The sequence below is a fragment of the Micropterus salmoides genome, unplaced genomic scaffold (assembly GCF_014851395.1).
Source record: "Micropterus salmoides isolate LMB-PRFRI ecotype aquatic unplaced genomic scaffold, ASM1485139v1 Ms_hic_scaffold_17, whole genome shotgun sequence".
Taxonomy (NCBI): Eukaryota; Metazoa; Chordata; class Actinopteri; order Centrarchiformes; family Centrarchidae; genus Micropterus; species Micropterus salmoides.
Genome location: NW_024040817.1, coordinates 31,685,401 through 31,706,109, shown reverse-complemented (window position 1 = coordinate 31,706,109; position 20,709 = coordinate 31,685,401). Strand labels below are relative to the sequence as shown.

General features: G+C 40.9%; 1 protein-coding gene across 2 annotated transcripts in view; it reads left to right on the top strand.

Moving 5' to 3' along the window:
* thsd7aa (thrombospondin, type I, domain containing 7Aa) overlaps positions 1 to 20,709 on the top strand; it is a 158,220-nt gene that overhangs the window by 71,525 nt on the left and 65,986 nt on the right. For both annotated transcript variants that reach the window (XM_038725596.1, XM_038725595.1), the window contains exons 3-6: positions 1,093 to 1,341; positions 7,879 to 8,060; positions 13,084 to 13,239; positions 18,373 to 18,576. In XM_038725596.1, coding sequence (XP_038581524.1) covers positions 1,093 to 1,341; positions 7,879 to 8,060; positions 13,084 to 13,239; positions 18,373 to 18,576 — 791 coding nt within the window. The remainder of the gene's footprint in view (positions 1 to 1,092; positions 1,342 to 7,878; positions 8,061 to 13,083; positions 13,240 to 18,372; positions 18,577 to 20,709) is intronic.

Here is a 20,709-nt window from a genome sequence, read left to right as displayed (position 1 = left end):
ACTTCCTCGGTGTACATTCAGCTTCTTCCAGCTCAATAGCGCTGGATACATTTGTCAAAGCTCCACTGTGAGATCCATGCTAAGATGTACAGTTGCTTTACATGTTTTCCTCCAGCCACGAGCCATGCTCTTTGTGAGGAGATGAATGGCCTCATTCTGTCTCTTGTGATATATTTGCTTATAATGCCTGTGAGAAGGTCAGAAATCAGAAATCGTTGAACTTGAAGCAAATGCCACTCGTCAATTCCACCCTTCAAGTAGAACATTACATTTGGATGATACACATTAGGAAAATGTAGCAAATATTGAAGGAGCTGTAGACCGCAGCATCTGCAAGCGCAGCCGTTGTCATAGTCAAAATCTCCTGATCCAGGCTCGAAGGAGGTTTGAAGGAGCTACCGTTTGCTGCATCTACATTTGCTGCAACGACTCATTCACTTGGGAAAATATATTTGTGGTCCCAAGAGGGTGATCCCTAATTAATATGTAATAATTAATAGGCAGAAAATTACAATGACATTCACTGACTACATTACTACTCTCCATTATTGAACCTTTTCTGTTTTGGACATACTTATTGTTGGAATTTGTGTGATACTATAGAATGTCACATATTTCCCATCAGAAAACTGAATGAAATCAGCTGGTTTCCTTCACCTATCCTCTTATGCACAGGACAAGCTTTCTATTCTTTGATAAGTTTTCACCTTAATTACAAAATATGTTGTTTGTCAGTGTCTTCCAAAACAACTGTGAATGTTACAAAATCATTTGAATGAGAATTTTCAGTTTTGCCACCTCTTTGATTAAGGTTTGGTTAAGATTAGCCAACCAAAACGACTGTTAAAGTTAGGGAAAGATGGTTGAAAGAAACAAGCATTGACTGTTGGTAGAAGAGAAGATGCTTTGGCCAAGAAACATACATGTCCTCCCTGACTGCCTCCCTAAGACGTCTAACACTGTCGCGCTAAACAACCACAAGAGGTAGTTTGTAAACACTGTATTCTAAGTCTGTAAGTCTGAAGTACTTGTCGTATTGCATTATAGTATCTGAAAGTATTAAAGTTTCATCTTGTCTTATGGTATCTCCAGCCTATGCTCTCAAGAGACATTGCCGGTGACTTTCCAAGCCTGCGTCATGACCAAAGACTGCGATGTGACTGAATGGTCTGAATGGTCGGCTTGCTCCAAGGAGTGCTACGACCCCAACGGGCCCAAAGGGGAGCGCACTCGCACCAGAAAAGTGAGCCAGTTCCCAATCAACGGAGGAGCAGACTGTCCAGAACTGGAGGAAAAGGAGCCCTGCAGCCCCCAGAGAGACAGAGTGCCAACCTGCATCGTGTAAGTAATGCACAATGACAGAAAAGATTATCTGCTAGTTTACTTAAAGTTAACTTGCATAGAAGTACTATTTTCTGTAAGTCAGAAAATTTGTCTGATTTATGAAGAACAATGTTACTAAACATGATCTGAGGCACCGGCTGCTGGTGCTAGCTATAAGTATTCAGATCATAGGCCGGCTATGCCAAATCACTTTGCATTTTTATAAGGTTATCATGGTCTTCACCATTTTTCATAATAACATTTCTCCTGTGTCAGTTGAGTGGAAAAATAAACAAATAAGGCATTTGTGATGTTAGAATGCCAGAATGCAAATGGAATTCAGTGGAACTGACCCCATGCCAAACCTTCCCATTAACTGAAGGAAAGATTTACATTCAAACAATCATGGGTGTCCCTGTTAGCTCGTTGGCTCCAGTGCCCCACACTAACATTATAGCCTCTACACACTGCTGAGTGATAGCAGGCCTAGAGGGATTGAGATAACCATTCTAGGCCATATTACTTGATCATACAGCCATAATGCTTTAAACTGAACTGCAACATTTCTTTCCAGAAGCAATTTCATGGTAACTCAGGATAAACTTTGGCCTTGTTGTTAACAGTTTTCGACATTACATATTCTCTGAGATTAAAGTGGTAAATATATGAGAAAAAAATTGAAAAAACAGTGGTAAGTGAAGTGCAGCTTGAAGAATGAACCTCCCCAGTTAAGACTATGTGAAAAAAATAATAATACTTATAAGATGTGTAAAACATCTGTTCAAATTCTAAATTCACAGTGTGTAAGTGCATCATGCCTTGCACTCCAGCAAGGGGTGTTGGTCCCAGTGCATGACCATACATCATCCACCGTAACAGAGTGGACTATGCCATAAAATTGTAGCTTTTCTGGAGCTTTTATGTGTGTCAGCAATAGGCCTGTTGCAATTATTACATGATTGCAATTTTTTGAGGTGATTGTGATCATTTTGCACAATCATTAGATTCCCCAATAAGGAGAGTTTTAAGTCAATAGCAGAAATGTTGCAGCAACTAGAATGTGAAATAGGTGTTTTTCCATCTTCTGGCCTGGGTTGAGGCAAATAAACTCTACTTGAGCGCAATATTTTAATATCAATAGGAAGAAAACATGGGAAAAAGAGCATGGCTGTCTAGACAAGTGCTTCTTAAATTATTGTCAGTATTTTTTTTCACATATATTTTAATAATGTACCCCTTATATTAAATATTTTTTTACCTCCTTACCAGCACAAAACATTTTTAGAGAAAATAAATGTCAATATAAAGAGGCACAATACAGCGCTGTGCCGTCAGTGTCTTATTAGTGATTCTTCAACAAACTTGTAACTGAAAAAAACTTAAATGCTACGTTTCAAATGTTTAGAATCCCTCGCTGTATTCATGGCCAAGTATTTTTCTTCTCACCATGCAATAACACTAAGACGGCATTGTAGTTTCATTGAACTGTAAGATGCACTTACAATTTAGTGAAAAACGTGGGCCTCTCATTCTCTGTGGCAGGGAGGCAACTGCAGTGATCAATCCTTTTCCAGGCACCGTCTGCTTCTTTGCTTTGTTTTTAGTCATTGCAGAAAAGGAGACCTCACACAATACAGTGGATTCAAAGGGTAATAGCTGCTCCAAAGCTTTCCTTCCCAGCTCAGGGTGCTCCTTCTTTGCGCACACCCAAAACTTTATGAGAGTGGATGTGTCAAACTTCACTTCCAAGAGTTTTTCCTGATACTTCAGTAAAGACAAATGGGTGTCTCAGCCAATTAGCTGTGCAGATGTATCCTCCATGTCAGGGAAATAAGAATTAAAATTGTCTTCACTGGAGCTCTCTCTACATCCTCACTGGTGGGGGGGAGCATCCACCCGAGGAAAGCAGGTGAAATCCCCCTCTGCTCCTACCCTTTTCCACAGCTTCTTCAGGTAATCGGCCACCTTGTCAGTGACTGACTTAATTAAAGTTTATTACTCTGAAAACAGTCATGCAACACAGGACTAATTTTCTTGGACGCCAGTGTTTCCCTGTGGATGACACATTGAGTGCACTGCCCTTCTGGGTTTTCTTTTCGAATTCGTGCCGTGAGCCCGTCCTGGCCTGTCATTGATGCAGCTGCATCAGTACAGACACCGGTTTCCAGTTCAAACCGTTTTCACAGAAGAATGCATTATCAGCATAAAGAAGATTTCCTCTCCTGTTGTTTTCACTTCCAAAAATATATGGTCACAAATGTCATCAGGTACAGCTTATTGCTTTCATGAGATACATTCATGCTTTCCACTGACATCTGTCAAATTCATCGAGCTGGAGTATTTGGAGTTTTCCCATAACTTGATCAACAATGTCTGTTCTGCTGTAAACAGTTTCATTTGACAAAGACACAGATTTTTATTTATCTGCTGCGTTTTTGTTCAGCATAGTCTCGGCCAATACAACAGCGACTGGAATTAAGGTCTTACCGTGTACTTTGGCTTTTTAACATGCTGGTGACGCTTCCTGGTTAGCACGCACTCATTGGCTGTTGGCAGGTTTCTGATCGAAGCCTCCCTAATTTCAAATTGTAAATATCAAACTGGGCAACCTCCGATCCAGTCGGCTACCTTAAGATTAGGTCTGTCAACTCCTCACTCTACAGGATCATTTGAGCAGCCTTGGCTTTGGAAAGCCCCTGCAATTGCCAGGAGGGTCAAATCAAACCCAAAATCAGCCCAATTATCTTGTAGTGTTCAGCCAGCATAGAAGGAAGAAGCAAACAAGTATTTCCATGAATGACAAAGCAAGGAAAAAAAAACAATAACCTCAGGGACAAGTGATACATAGATGGACAGAGAGAAGGATGTAACTCCCGGGCTCTTCTAGACCCGGACACACACCGCACACACACGCGCGCGCACACGCGCACACACACGCACGCACGTATATCAACCATGTCAACCATGTCATCACTCAAATTTGTAACCGGTTGTATCTCTGTGGAAATTAGTTCTCAGGGAAAAAATGTAATTGTTGACAGACTTGGCCAAAGTAGCAGACATATAACACAGCTCAGAATCACACTACAATAAAGTGTCACAGTCAAGTCACATATTACATTTTGTTACTGCATTATGCTGTTAGTACGGGCTTCCGTATTACTCCGTATCCGCATCACTTCCTGAATGCATTTCAAATTTACCCCTTAACCCTGATTGTCGCTAATTCGCATCACACCGCTTCCATTCAGACTGCAGCTGAGGTAGCGTATATATTCCCCCAATGCCAGTTTGTGCATATTCAATACAAACCTAGGAACCTTTTGCAAGCACTGGTTTATGCCTGTTGTTGCTAATTTGCATCACACCTAAATTTATATCTATTTTGTGTGCTATAGACAAATTAATAATCTCCGCTTGATTTAGCAATAACACAAATAATTAATTGTTCTTATATAATTGTAAATACATTCATGCATCAAGGTGTTAAAAGCCCTCTAACGCTTTTGTGAACAGAATCCCTTCATTTCCCAAAAAGCTTTTATTGTAAAACAGTGTTCAGTGTCAAATTGTAGTGAATTGCGAGGTTTCCATACATTCCTTTAAATGTGGCTATAGCCATCTCATGGCACTTGTAGGTTACTATAAAATACAGTTAGTGACTGAAAGTGCACAGTAATGGTAAATGACAAATGGACTATTCTTAATTAACATTACTATAATTAATCGCAATTATTTGTTTTACTTGTATATTTTTGTAGTTCAAAAATGCATTATTGTGACAGCCCGGGTCAGCATTGTGAAGTCCCAGCCCACAAAAAATAAACAACATTTGAAAAAGGTCAAATGGAGTAAACTGCATGACCTGCTATTGAGTATGAATATGTGTAAAAACTGGATTCTTAGTAAATGTGATTTTAAATTAGGCTTTCTGAAAGTTCTGATTTCACCATATGTTTAATGCAAGAAGTCATCTTGTCATTTTAGTGGTCTGTTTTACGGGTAGAGGAATCAGCCATAATGTGAAACAGTAAATCAGACAGGCAGTTTGACAGACAGCAGGATGAGGGGCAGCAGCTCTGTCTATGGTGCTTAAAAAGGGCTCTGGTTGACTGTCCCCATCTGGACATCTTAAAGCCCCAGGATGCAGTGCTTCCCAGGGGTCTCATTGTTCCGCAGCAGTGCAGAGGCAACTGAGAGAGCGAGACAGAGAGACTTTGCTCATGAATATGGAACCTTTCACTGGTCGACCTCAAATTAAATCCATTATCAGCATGGAGGCAGGGTTTACATTTTCTGACCTCAAGGTGAAAACCACAATGTATAACTGCTGAAGCAGACTGCTGCCAATCCAACAAGAAGAAACAAACCCATCTATGAACGGCCACCGCAATTACCAACCTCCTTTCAGCTTAAAAAATTGAGTCTGGGAGAGCTCTCAATAGACAGTCTGGTTATACTGCAAATCCTAATGTTGTAAACAAAGAGCTAAGGTCAAAAGCATTAAAAGTACTTATAAAAAGAGATGCTCAATCAGGCACAACCCATTCTGTTCAGTGCCAGCAAAAAACATGTTACCTTTTAGTTTCATTCATTCATGTTCTAAATAGTATAGCATATATACCGTAATCAATATATAGAGAGTCTAATAGCGCACACAGAAACAAAGAAAATTACACATTTTGAAGGAGAAAGATTGTCACTCAAAATGAGCTTCACACTTCAAACTACACAGAGAAGAAAAGAAAGTGAAGAAAGAAAGAATTTAACCATTCGATGCACAACATGGGTGAAAAATGAACTGTATTCATTCCCTTTGTTGAAGTGTTTGTTTTCAACTGCCACATGCCATTATTTTTATTTTTCCCTTCTTGCTATAATTACAAAAAAGACCCATGTGCATTCATTATGTAATTTGAGGAAGGCACTGGTTATATTTGGAAATGTTTGCACTTAGGAACATATTTAGTGCCACATGCACATTTACATGCACGTTAAACTCTGCACAAGACCGGTGAATGACAGGCAGAGAGAGAGAGAGAGAAAAGGAAATTTACAGTGTAAGTTGAATGAACAGAGACTGCAGCTCTGCATCTTCTCAAGATTAAAGTGGAGCCACCATGTGTTACCCCCCCTTGACTTGACGATTCTGATTCGACTATGTAAATCCTTAGTTGGGGACAGCCTTAGTACCAGATGTTGCCAGCCTCACTGCCTACAGCAGTATTAATATTAATATTATTATTATATGTCTTATATATATTTTTTAATCGCAGTCACAAATGACCCATGTTTGTAAACTTGATGTAGTAATACATCATAAGAAAGAAAAATAATTTTTGTTAATCAAAAAAAAAGATGAAAACGGGGATTATTACATGATGAAATAAATATATTTCAAAAGAAATAGCAAATAAACCCGTATAGGAAATGAATACGCGCCATTTGTTACCAAGGTTGTACATTAGAAGGGGCTTGGATAGTTTCTGCATCAAAGGGTTAATTGTCTAGCGGGATCTGGAGATTGGTAGAATGAGAAAGTGCAAAATGACAAAGGAAACACAAATCTTTTGAAAGAGAAGCTGGAGGGACAGGCAAATGAGAAGTTTGAGTACAACTGTTTTAGCACACTTGACAAGACAAATAATTTTTCACAAAACATTTGATTTTATGCCCAGAAGCAGGCATCAAGTATTTGTGTTTCCTGCTTCTAAACACTGCTCAGTCAATGTGAAGGGGGTCCTAACGCCTGCTCCACAAGCTTCTTGTAAAAGAAAGTGAAAAAATATAAGCAGAGAAAAAATGATAATGGAAGAAAAAATCTCCCTCCAAATAATATTAGATATTGATCTTTTGGGAGCTTATTAATTGTATGGACATTTTTATAATTGTAGAGCATCATCATTACGGTGGCCGAAAGAGCTTGGGCCATCGCCTGATACAGAAACACTGTAAGTCCAACAGCCAAACTTATAGCTGGACGCAAAAAATTTACAAATACGTTGACTAATCAGTGATGTTGGGAAATGCTTGTTTTAGTTGTAACATTGTAATTTTGTGATTCTCTGATCTTATTGGAGATGTATCTAGCCTTTTTCTCATTCTAAGCACATTGTGAGGTCATAAAAATGCATGACATTGTAATGACAATATAAACAAAATTAGGAGGACAGAAATGCAATAAATTTGTCAAATATTACCACTGATTTGGTAAACTTAAGCCGTGCATGGTCTGTCACAGGAAATGAAGCTTAACATCCAGTGACCTTTGGTCTGACCGCTGTAGCTTCATATATGCACCTGGTCAATAAGAATTGGGTTTGGAGCAGACCAATAGACCAGACTGATAGTTTGTATGTCAGCAACTCACAAACACTCAATAATCCTATCCCCTGCGTCTTCATCTGGAAAGCTGATACTGATCGACAGCGTTTGAAAGAACATTTGGTGTATTGATCAATGCTGTTCTAATCAATAATTTGTTTTAAGAAAGGACAATATGGGGCTGATATACTGTATCAGACTAACTCTTGTTGTGTCCACGTCTGTCTTCAGTTACAGCTGGAAGACCACGGAGTGGACAGAGTGCAGGGTGGACGTGCTGCTGAGCCAACAGGACCGTCGGCGTGGAAACCAAACTGGGTTATGTGGAGGCGGGATTCAGACCCGAGAGGTCTACTGTGTCCAGACCAGCGCTGATACCCCACCCAACCTCAGCTCGCTCAGGAGCAAAGAAGGTGACTTTCCCAGCATCAAACAACAGACGGAGCTTTAGCCAGCCTAAAGTCACAAATCAACACAAAGTAGCTGACACAGTGTATCAATAACTAGAGAACAAATAGCGATCAAGAAAAGCACAGCAACTCATTATGAATTATTGGATGACGGCCTCTAATCACGTTCCACGCAGCATTTGTTGCTGTCCCTCGTGGGCCCTTGTAATCAGATGGGCCCTGGGGCAATGCCCCGGCTGCACCGGTGGCACTTACGCCACTGCTTCTATCTATCTAGACATCTATCTTATTTAAAAATTTAACCAAAGACAGGAGGTGCCTACTTTTGAAAAAATAAAACAAAACCACAATCTTTCCCAACCGTAAACCAAAGTATTTTAGTAGCCTAAACATAACCACAACGGGACACAGGGAAAAATGCTTTTTTGACAGGGATGGATAATTACTATTAACAAAGACCAAGAAAGCTGGATTTGAAAAACACCAGCTTTAGTTCACAAATATTGCTTAATTGTAAAATACTGGGACACTTTGCAAGTAATCAACTGCACAGTAACTGCATAGTAATCATTATATTAGAATTAGGCAGAATTCATATTGCCTATCAAGGGTTGTTATCAGCCCAAATAACAAACAAACAACATCAGGGGAGAGTGGGGTGGCAGGTAGAAATAGGGTTTGTAAATGATCGAATGTTTAATGGCTCATGTTTTGAGAGAGGCTATTCAAAAGCAGCTTTAAATCACATCTGTGAGAGCTGAACGACAGACAAAAAAGTTGTGTACGGGCTTATGAATCATCTGCTTAGGCGTGCATTTCACACGCATGAATATGCGCACACACACACACACACACACACATACCCACCAAAGTCCTGTCATCTGTTCCAGCTCTGCACAGAGTCTCTGATATCCCTCTTCTTCTTACCAGCCATGTGTTAACCAGGGAGAAGAATTACAGCGGTTTTCCCCTCATATCAAATCTGGGACTGAGCTGTATGAATATTCTAATGTACATGCAAAAACTACACAGAGGGGATAGCAGATGAAATATTAGCTTCCACATAAATTGGTGGCATTACTGAGCACACAAAGGCTGGAAAGAGGTAGCACGACTGTGCTCATGCAGCACTGACACAATAAGTCTCAGTCCATCTGGCTGGGGAGGCAGAACTGGCGGCTGCTGCTAGAAATTATTCAGATCAGATGCTCACAACCAGCCACACGCTTTCATCCTTCAGTGTCAACATTCCACATTGCCAATTTTGTTTACAGCAGTGAGTCTGTTCCCCGTTACATTTATTGTCAGGGTGAGATAGGAAATAGTGTCTGTAGTTATGAGCCAAGCCGCCCTGCCTGCATGTTAACACCGTAATTGCTGTGGAAAGTGTTTTTGGGTAGAAGCAGGGAAGCATTAATGGAGGTATTATGATAGGTGAAAAATGGCTGGGTTTGACTTCAAGGTGTCACTATGCAGGAGGAAGGAGAAAAGTGAGACGAAAGAAGAGTGAAATGGATGTGGTGGGTAAGGAGAAGCTCAGCTGCAGTGCCACATCCTCTTTCTGTTTTCACCCTGCACCTGTCCTTGCTCTCAGACAGGTTTGTGCTGTCATGTATAATTTTAGCCACTCCCCAAACCATGATGCAAATCAGAGTCTTTTTCCATCCCCCATGTTCATGCAGACTTTCTTATTTCAGCAGTTTCTGTGTTGATTAGGCCGCATCCAATTCATTCACTTTACAGTGGAAATGTCTTTTCAGAAATCATCTGATTGATTTTGTTCCAGTAAAATGTGCTTATTTCCATCTCACATGAAAAAAATCTAAATGTTCCACAAAAAGTACCAACCACAAAACTGTGCACAAGCCAAAGCTGGGGAAATGGCAGAGCATGGTCAAAGATTGTATGCCTCTGAAACACAAATTACATCTCTCCTAAGGTGTTCCATGGAACCTAACTGCTTGTGTCTATTGGTGGGGATCCCTCCCAGAGTGGGAGCAATCACTTCCGTAGAGTTAGTAAATAGTACACAAGAAGTCGGAAATGATATAGTTACTGTGGTCTTGATAAGAGCACAAATGAAGAATGCATTCAAAATCAAAATTGTTGAAGTCAGTGCTGAAGGTGGCTTACAATATTTGCAGTGGAGGATTTCACTGTGATGAGCCAAGTGGCTCTGTGGAGGTAGCTGTAGCCAATTAAACTGATGTAATCTTATAAATTTGCTTTCAAGGATGATCGGCAAATCCCAGAGTGACTGAGATAGGATGGTCTGGCAGTAATATCTGTGAACACACGTTGTCGCCCGATTACTGGGAGCTACTACTCATCCCAGATCTCTGCTCGTTCTTGATTTGATTTACTCACAGTTGGAAAGCAAAGGATGTACTCAGCCCAAACATTCTGCCCCACTCATGCAAAGATTACTTCAGACAACATCACTATTTGTTACAGTGCTATGTGCTTACCATAACTAGCATGTTGTTCTCCCTCGTGGCACATATATCCAGTTTCTCATGTTCGTCTGAAGATAACAAGATATTTAAAGATGCTGTTAGTGTGACTGTTGTTCCTGTTCTGGTTCATGCCGATGCGAAACCCTTTTGGGGAGCAAAGTGTGACATGCTGTATAACAGCTGTGGCACTGTGATGCTGTGAATCCTTGGCTGGAAAGGAACCGGGAGTCAGGTTATTGATGGCAATTGGCATGTAGCAGTGCTGTGCCGTCTCTGAGGTTCCTAATTTGGCTGCTGGAAGCTCAGCACAGGCAAGACGAGACCATCTGGCACAGGGATACCTGAGCAAGGTCAGTCTGTGTGGAGGTTTCCATTAATCAGCCTGTGTTATGGTGGTGGAGAGCTGATCAGACTGGACAAGGAGGGGAGGAGAACAAAGAGGCTATTGTCCTCCAAATGTTCTTAATGAACCATGGGGATGAAGAGCTGCTTATAAGAAGCAGGATGTTCTGTTAGCGTAACAACACCTGGCCCTGTTGGAATATAGTCATTAACAGGTCATCAGGTCGATCTAATTCACTGAGCCTGTTTGTGCAGTGGCATTTTAATACCTCCCAGTTGTATAGGTGCAGCTCTCTAGAATGACATGGCATTTGCCATTTTCACAGCCAGTACTGACTATTTTGCTTTGTCCTCATTTTTAGCCATGTTCGTGGAGTTGCTCCAGGGATGGCTGTATCGATGTTGGTCGGTCCAGACTGAAATATCTCAAAAACTATCGGATGGGATGTCATGGAATTTTGTACTCACAATCCCCAGAGTATTAAACTAACAGTAATAACTTTGGGTGACCTCAAACAAACTGTTCATATAGAACTCCACAACCGGGTAGGGTATAGTAGAATAGGGTGCAATAATAAATCACTGTCTTCTCAGCCAGACACAGTACAGTCCTTACACACCTTTTCACAGCTGTGCCAGTCACAGTGGGGTGTGACAGAAATGATACATGAAATGGGGGGCAGCGTGCAGAAAGCAGAAAAATAATTAGTTGTTCTGAAGCATTAGAATGGCACTGTGAGAACATGTGACAACACAGGGCTGCAGCCAGAGGTCGTTTTCATTTGTTGAGAATTTTGCACATTTTATTGCCAGTGCCTCCCGCCACAATCTCTTTGCTTTTACTTCCAAACCCATTTCAATACAAAGCATTTAGCTCCCATATAAAATGCTAAAAGGTCTAAACACAACAACCAGTTCTTTTTAAAGTCAGTGTGTAAGTTTTAGTGGCATCTAGTAGTGAGGGTTGTGAATTGCAACCCACAGCTCAGGTACCGTCCACTCCGCCCTTTGCACGCTCTGTCCGCTCTAGTGCTAAATAATACGTGCGGTCCTCCATTTGTTCAAATATCACTTCTCTTCTAATAAACCAGACGACTACTACTACTACTACTTCTTCTTTTGTATTCAATGTAGTGATGAAAAGAGCTCTTTAGAACAGTTTGTCCGTTTGCGCTACTGTAGAAACATGGCAGCTCAACATGGCAAATTCCATGTAAGAGCACCTGCGGTGTATGTAGATAAAAATGTAAAAGGATCATTTGATGTCATTGGAGACACATAATGAAATTTATTTCCATGTCAGAATGTTAGCACTCCTATTCCATGGGAATCGTACAGGATTCCCAAACGGATGGTCCAATCTAACAGCCTGATTGGATGGCTGATCTGACAGCTTTACACGATAAAATTAGTCCCATATATCAGCCAATTCAAGTTTTTATTGTTCTCTACATGAATACCTATGTTTAGCTACTGTAAAGACAACTACATCAAGCTGTGTAAAGGAATTAGAAAATTAATTGATTATTTGCTGATAGATGATGATGATAGATGAAATAGCACCTAATCACGTGGCAGCGTTTGACATATCACCTGTTGTGTACCACCACATGTACGCACACTTAAGGGACACTATTAAAGGATGCACCTTGGGCCAAGTGGAGGCAATTTGCATGTGAATGAGTTTCAGTCCTGTTGTGGCACAGAGAGAATGATTCATCAGCCTGATGACCTTGCAGAGAGTCACCTACAGCTGTTTGCAGCAGAGGTCCGCTGAGAATCAGGCCAAATGGAAGACTGGCCTCCTGTGCAGTGAAAATTAAAAAAAAAAACTTTGTTGTTTCAAAGATGTCTGTTTTTGGAACATTTGGGGGTTGGGAGTGTTGTGAATGAAAGAGTAAAATGTTTGGATTCTTTGGCTTTGATTTAAAGCTGAAAAGATTTGTTTCTGGGGGGATAAGGGCTTCTTAAGGCAGGGGTATTGAAGATCTAAAAGACCAACTTTTTCTCTTTTCTTTTTTCATGTCTTTGTGGTTTGCTCTGTTAAACTATACTGATTTCACATAACTTTGAAGACTGGAGTTGAAATACAGTAGTCACTGCACAGCATATATACATGGCCTTCTGTACAGCTTTAAAAATTGATGTGTAAGTTAGTAACTCATATTTTGCAAGAACTGTGGACCAAAATTCCTACAGTGTGCCATATCTCGTCTGTGTCTCCATAGCGCTGCGACCAATGGACAATGATCTGTGTCTGGGTATCCCCCTGAACACCACCCAGCTCTGCCACATCAGCTGTCCTGTTGAGTGTGAGGTGTCCTTGTGGAGCGCCTGGGGACCCTGCACCTTTGAAAACTGCCAGGACCAGGCCGCCAAAAAAGGTAAGAATAACAATTTTGAGAATTACAGTGTCAATAGTTAAGTATGGTAGTTAATGAAATTGTGTAGGTATGTCAGACTTTGATGCTTGCTTCCCTGAATGTGAGCACAAGCATAAATGCAAGTGCGATTTCAAACCAAATGAATACCAAAATTGCTCTTTGTATAAACACAACCTTCCCTCTTTGCTGCAAGCAGGTTCACTTACATCCAAAAACTTTGTGTTGACATCAAAGTAGGGCCCCTGATGCTGGAGACTCCTTTTATGTGAAATTAGGTCAAGCATGTGTTTTGCCTAAGGGCAAAGATTGCTAACACAAATGACATAGCATAAAGACTAGGTTGGCAGGTTGACAAACTGGTTCCATGAAATGTGGAAGTACTTTGTTCAAAAGTGACAATGACATGCCAAAACCACATCGAAACTGCATGCTTTAATCTGTGACATTACATCAAGTAGGGAGTGCAACGGATCACAAAACTGATGGTTTGAACTTCCGATCATATAATGTTTTTGAGTCATGGATCAAATCATTTTCTATCATCAAAACAAAAGAAGAAGTTAGGATTAAATTAAGTTTAAAATGGCTTCTTTGGCTGTGGTGTAGCCCCTCTCTGTCTGCAGCCACCACAGCACTGATTGGCTACATGTCACAAGTAGTAGCCTATTAACACTGAAGGCTGCTGGGCCACAGATGAGCGAAGACACTGGAGCTGCTCCGGTGAGCCAGTGGAGCTGTGTGCCCAAGGAAAGGCAGCAGAGATTACTGAAGCTACAGTAAACATTATAATCAGATGATCCATTTCTATGGTGACAGCCCAGTGTCCCAGTTATACCTCTGAGAATGCCCAAGTCGCAGCCTACGGGGTTTTACTCAGTGGAGGCGAAAGCCACACACAGCTTTTAAGCCCTAACCAAGTCACTGCGTTTCAGAGTTAATCCTAAAATGCACATGTCTTTTCTATCTTTTCTCTACACCTCTGCATTATGATTTATGGAATTACTTCTTACTGTTGTTCACACTATGATGGTTAAACTTTGCAATGACTCGCAATAATGGGGGGGTCTGTACAGATCACAGATCAACTACAATCCATTGCACCACTAATGTCAAGCGATTACGGTGACAAAAAAGTTTGTGGTATTTTCTTTGTTGGCACTGATTTGTGAGGATACGATGTCATCACCAATCAGTTTCATGCCTGCCTTTAAGTAGCCAGAGGATCCCCATTACGCTGTATTTGCCATAAAAAAATCTTTACATTTAAGGTTGTGGCTGTTAAGCTACCACTTCCTGTGTCGACACTTGAAGGTAAGGCTTGTCTCTCCGGTCTTTTGGGTGCTTCTCAAGTCTCTTATTTGTTGTTTTCTCGCTTGAACCGGAAGTTGTTCCGCTCCGCCATCTTGCAGGCCGTCCCAAAGCTCTTTATTTGCGCGGGAGCGAGGATCGATCTCTGAGGAGATATGAGCGAGGATACACCAGTGCATCCTTCGCGGAAGTCTTTTAATGACGGACACGCCCCCTTACTGGGTAGCCATTATATTGATTGGACGCTGCACCTGAACGGACTGATCTGATACATTAAACTCAAGTATCACTGCAAAGTCTTATATTTGAGTGGTTTTATGATTCACTGTCTTGTTAAAATCTGTGTTCATTTTAGGTCTGAACAACAAAAGCCCCACACACAACTTTATTTATTTATTAGAAAGATCTTATTTCTTTTATTTTTCCCATCAACTTTTATTATGGAGCTACTTAAAGTCAGAGAGTCTGTCAGCAAGAAACATGTTTTACAAAATTTATTGTCATTTCTATTCAGTCACATGTGAGGCTGCTCATTCCTGTGTTTAGTCTGACTATACGACGATAAAACATAATAAACACATAAGGAGTCGGACAAGTCACTAAACTGCACCAAAGCATCTGATGAAAGCAGATCATATTCTGGGTCATTCAATAACAACTTTACAATCAGAATCAATATAAATGCAGATAATATAAACATTGTTCCAGTAGAAATTATCCTGTGCCTCTGAGCAGGACATACAGTAACATATAATTATTCCTGTGCAGGTGATTTTAAACAGGGAACAGAGAATCATGCTGCTCTGCACTGATAACTGTGAGACTTTATTAGTATCAACACAGTACACATGTATGTAGACACAAACTCCATCAAAAGTCTCTCCAGCTGTTAGAGCCGACTGACAGCTGATCCAGCTGTGATCAGCTGACGCCGTCATCAGAAACAGACGTCGCTTCACCTGGCGGTTCGGCAGGAAAGGATGTCTCAAGTCTCTAAAAACACAATTCCTTCTCTCCTGGCTTGGTTTCCTTGCGTCTCTCCATGCATCCCCTGTGGGCGGGACTAAGACACAAGGAAAAGAGCAACTGAGGGAAACGTGGATGCCATTAACAGACTTGAGAAGCACCCTGTGTAACTTGATACCAAAACAATAGCATGTGGTGTGTTTAGCTAATGTACCCAATCCTCCTGATATTTTAGGTAAGCCGGATGTCAGTTGCTGAACATATTTGCATACTGTGTATTGTTTGTAATGCCCAGCCCCATATATTGCTCACACGTGTTTATGCAGGTCAACATAACTTAACAAAACGTCTCACACTGTTGTTCTGTAGTATTGAGGGATGTGTTTTCTGGATGTATCTTCTATGGTTTCATAGTAGTATTAATCATTAAATATTAAATGTAGTATCAGTATCAAAGTTACAATCCTGGCCTTGTGGCAGAACTAAAGGAAAGCATAAGTTTCACTGTGCTAATCCATGAGCAGGGGTGACGTGGTCACTGCTTCAGTCTTTAATTATGCCTGGAACAGCGGCGTCCGCCATGACTAATGCATGTTGATTCTGCCTTAATGAAGCGCCTCAAATGAAAGGGATGGCTGGAAATTCTCCTCCATGCATCTTAATGATGGATCCACTCCCACTCGCTCGTTTGCTCACTACACTGTGTCTGTTTTTGCTGTCGTTTACTGTACACATGCACACACGTACGCAAGTGTGTGCAGAAATTTGTGGACTCAGAATTGGTTCTCCTTGCTTCAATCATGCATTGTTCCTGACAAAGAACATGAGAATCAGTGGGCTGTGATTACAACATGTTAGTGTGGTGAATGCTAGTTTATACTTTGTACTTGTATGATACGTTATGCAGAGGAATGCACACCTTTCTACCATTTGGCCAACAGCTAGGGCTGAACAATTTCTAATTGGGTTTTCTTTGACCAACAAAGCGATTTTATTTTTATTTTTTTTATTTTAACTCTGCACATACATTCTAGTATTAAAATAAAATGTTATGTATAAACTCACAGAAGATGTTTCTACAGGAAAAGTTTCTGATTAAATGTTGCCATTGCTTGTTAATTGTCCTTCCAGGATTCTACAAAAATACATTTTCACAATGTGTGAGATATAAGAATTGGTAATATATTTGTCATTACTTAATAGTTTGTCAATAATAATATATAAGATTAAATATAATCATGACATCGGAAGTGGCTTTTACTTACTTATTATAAATCAACAAAGTCAACAAAACAAACATGCTCTCAAACATTTTTGTTTTTAAGAAGCAATAGTTAATGGAACCATCTCAAAATTGTGCCAAGATGACTATTAAGACCCCAATTCATGGGGAAAAAAATCAATCTAACATTTAGCTTATAATACAAATCATTTTTTTCTACACTTGACATAAAAGATGTCACTCATAGAGACAAACCCACAGAGTTAACACCAAGCTTTGCACTGTCCATTTTGTCCTTTTGGGGTCCACAAAGCAGCCAGTATCTGGTGTGACCACCATTTGCCTCACGCAGTGCAACACGTTCCGGACCCCCCCATACAGTGAAACTGCACATTTTCAAGTGGCCTTTTATTGTGGCCAGCCTAAGGCACACCTGTGCAATCCCCATGCTGTCCGATCTTTTTATGCCACACCTGTGAGGTGGATGGATTATCTTGGCAAAGTGCTCACTAACCCAGATTTTTACAGATTTGTGAACAATAGTTGAGAGAAATAGAAATTTGTGTACATAGAGAAAGTCTTAGATCTTTGAGTTCAGCTCACGATGAATGGGGGCAAAAACAAAAGTGTTGCTTTTATAATTTTGTTCAGTATATTAAATGAATTTTAGTATGATATTTGCAATTATCCAGGGAAGTAAATGAAGAATTCTTTCCCCTCATACAGTCTTGACACTGTTAATTATGTAAGATAAACATTTACATTTTATCCCTTTTTAAATTGTGATTTTGATTTAAAAATAAAAGAATACGGCTTTTGATTTGTTTTAGATTTTTACCTTTATTATCTCCATCACCTTTTCATTGCACAGCTGTGGTATCCTGAGTTGACATCATGTACATGATCGATCATGATTGCTTCCATGTATGTGTCTTCAGACAAAAGGAAGCCTCTAGCTCTGACAGTAGCAGTCTGTGTTGCTATCTTGCAACCAAGCTGTTCATAATACACCCTGCAGATAGCAAGTGAGTGATGCCTGATAGAATTGAATTCCCTGCACCCCAAGTCTCATCTTCCTTCATCAGTGGCAGAACTCATTCAGCCGACCTGCCTGACATAAAGAAAGGTTTTTGAGCGGAAAAGGGAGACAAAAATGAAATTGAAAAGGGGAGATTCCGCAGTCTCCACCTGGCACTTCAGGGCTCTGCTGCCTTATCATGCTGGAGCAGGAGTGTGGATTAGGGGATGGGTGACCTTGGCTGGGCTGGAGTTAACATCCCCCCTTCCCAGGACCTGGGTCATGGAATCCCATGCCCTTGAGTAAAGGAACTGACACACGCATGAGAACAAACCCCAGCTGAATTAATGAATTCTTGCATGCATTTTAAAAACATTAAAACAAAGTCATTATGTGAGGTCTTTTTTGAATTTCTGTCAACTTCAGGCTTAATGGAGTGTCACGTTAAATGTAGTATTGCGGTTTATCATCAAAGACACACTGTGACCACAAGTGGAGTTAATGTGTTTATTAGATTCTGTCAAATAGTAGATCACAGGGGGTGGACGTTGGGGTGTTGATTAGCGTGAGGCTGTTTTGTGTTCATTTACTCCATTAGATGCCTGTTGTCCCCTGACAGGCTTCAAACTGAGGAAGAGGAAGATCGTCAATGAGCCGACGGGCGGGACGGGGAACTGCCCCCACCTGGTGGAGGCAATACCGTGTGAAGACCCCAGCTGCTACGACTGGTTGGTGGTTAAACTGGATGAGTGCATCCCTGACAATGAGAAAGATTGTGGACCAGGAACCCAGATCCCACAAGTGCAGTGTGTCAACAGTGATGGTGAGTAGACACATGAAACACTTTGCCATAAAGCAGCTTTAGGTCTGGCAGTGACTTTCTAACTGATTACAACATGTGGTTCTAGGCAGGGATTACTGCTGTGTTTTTGCACTCCATTTTGCAGAGATCACCTGTCTATGTTGTGAAGGGTTCATGCTGTGGGCCTCCGTCAGACAAAATCTAGACAACAGATATTTTGTAATTAGCTCAGTGGTCCTATAGAAATTCTGCACTTACAAGCTCTCTTTCACTCGCAGTGTGTCTGGAGGCAGTACGGGCAGTCCAAGAGTAACTGACTGCTTAGTAAATCAGGCTCTTTCAGTTTCAGACTGTTTATGTTGATTTACTCCAGGTTGCTCTCTTTCCTTGGTCTCTTCAACAACTATGGATATTGAGCAGCTGTTTATCTGTTCATTCTAAGCAAACTCCAACACCTATCAGATATGACAATATATGCGGTGAGGCAATATAAGCCAACCATCATACCACCAAAGATGTTGCCTTACTAGCATACTTAGCTATCCAATTAGCATCTCAGGACGTGTTAGACCATTGTGGCAATGTTGGAAATCAATGAACATGACTGTTTTATGTCAAATTGGGAATTGATGTTATTCCTTCATCAGTATGATGAAGTACTTTTATTTGTAAAATATTTAATTTGCTGGACTGCTCACCCTGACTGTGGATTTGGAGCCTCAACCTATCCCTGCCAGAGGTCTCTGAGGTAGTAAAGAAGCTCCTCTGCGGTAGGGTGCCAGCTGTGGATTAGATTCACCTTGTGGCTCTGGAAATTGTTGGGCTTCTTGCGTATTTTTTTAACAGTTGCGTGATATGTGTGTGAAGCGCCAGTCCTCAGCACAATCTCTGTCGGTGTATGCACAAAAGAAGGGGACTGGCACCTCCTGACTACATGGACACTCATAGGCTATTGTAGGCCGTGGAAAGGGCCAACAGGACAACTCTAGTTAAATTATGTAACAGTAGTCCGTGTGTATTTATTGATATAAAAATGCGTTCTGGACTAAATCCTTTACTGGATTGGATCGTCTGGACCTTTGCTAACATAACAAGGCCAGTTTTGTCGGAATGTAATCCATTGATAGGCTACGGCTTTTCTGGGAAGTAATTTTGATTATTAGCAGTGCTTAAAGTGGGTCCCTGGCAGTACCAGTACTACATTTTACTCTTTGGTGTAGTGGGACTTAAAGTTGGGCGTAAAGTTGCTCATCAATGTAGCTTTTCTTGAACCGATTAATCACAGCCTGGAGGTGACAGGACACTAAATAAATTTGTTTCGCCACAGCAAACTTTAGAAATGTTGAACTTGTTCTACATGAATGATTATTGACGAGTAGTACTTACCATTAACTAAGGGGGTGGCGATGGTGCAATGAGTAAGACGCCTGCCTTTGGTGTGAGAGACCTGGGTTCAATCCCCCCACTGTGACCCATCTACCATTGTGTCCCTGAGCAAGACGCTTAACCCCTAGTTGCTCCTCTGACATGTATAACAATTTTAAGTCACTTTGGATAAAAGCGTTAGCTAGATGAGTAAATGTAATTAGAAACTGACCACCATATTTAATGAATGGAAACAACCCCCACAAATGAAACTGCTGTCTAACTGGAACAAATATTATATACCAGAGACGTTTAGACAGGTAAAAACCACTGCTTTGCCTAGCAAGATAGCATTTCGTGCATTGTCTGAGTTTTGTCTATTTTCTGGTTAATTGCAGTGAGGCTATACAGAGGAAGGCCGGTGTGTAGAGCACCAGTCTAACGGGTTTGTCCCCCGGGAGGCACTCTGCAGCTCCCCAGTTGGTGACACATTTGCCACAATTAGCTGACATGGTCAGCTGTACAAAGTCTGTTCAAAGTACTATGTCACGTTGTCTTGGTGAGGTCTCATAACTACATAACACATGTTAGGGATAATCTATGTTTACATTATGTGTTTTTGAAAAGAAGAAAATTAAATGACCTCCTGTCACATCCCCAGTTTGTCAGATTTGATAAAAACGTATCTGACATTATGTTAACTAAAACAGGAGCGCCACACAGCATGGTTTATCCCCTTTTTTATTCACTCTACACTGCTGACTACAGGCATCGTTTAGTCATCTTGCC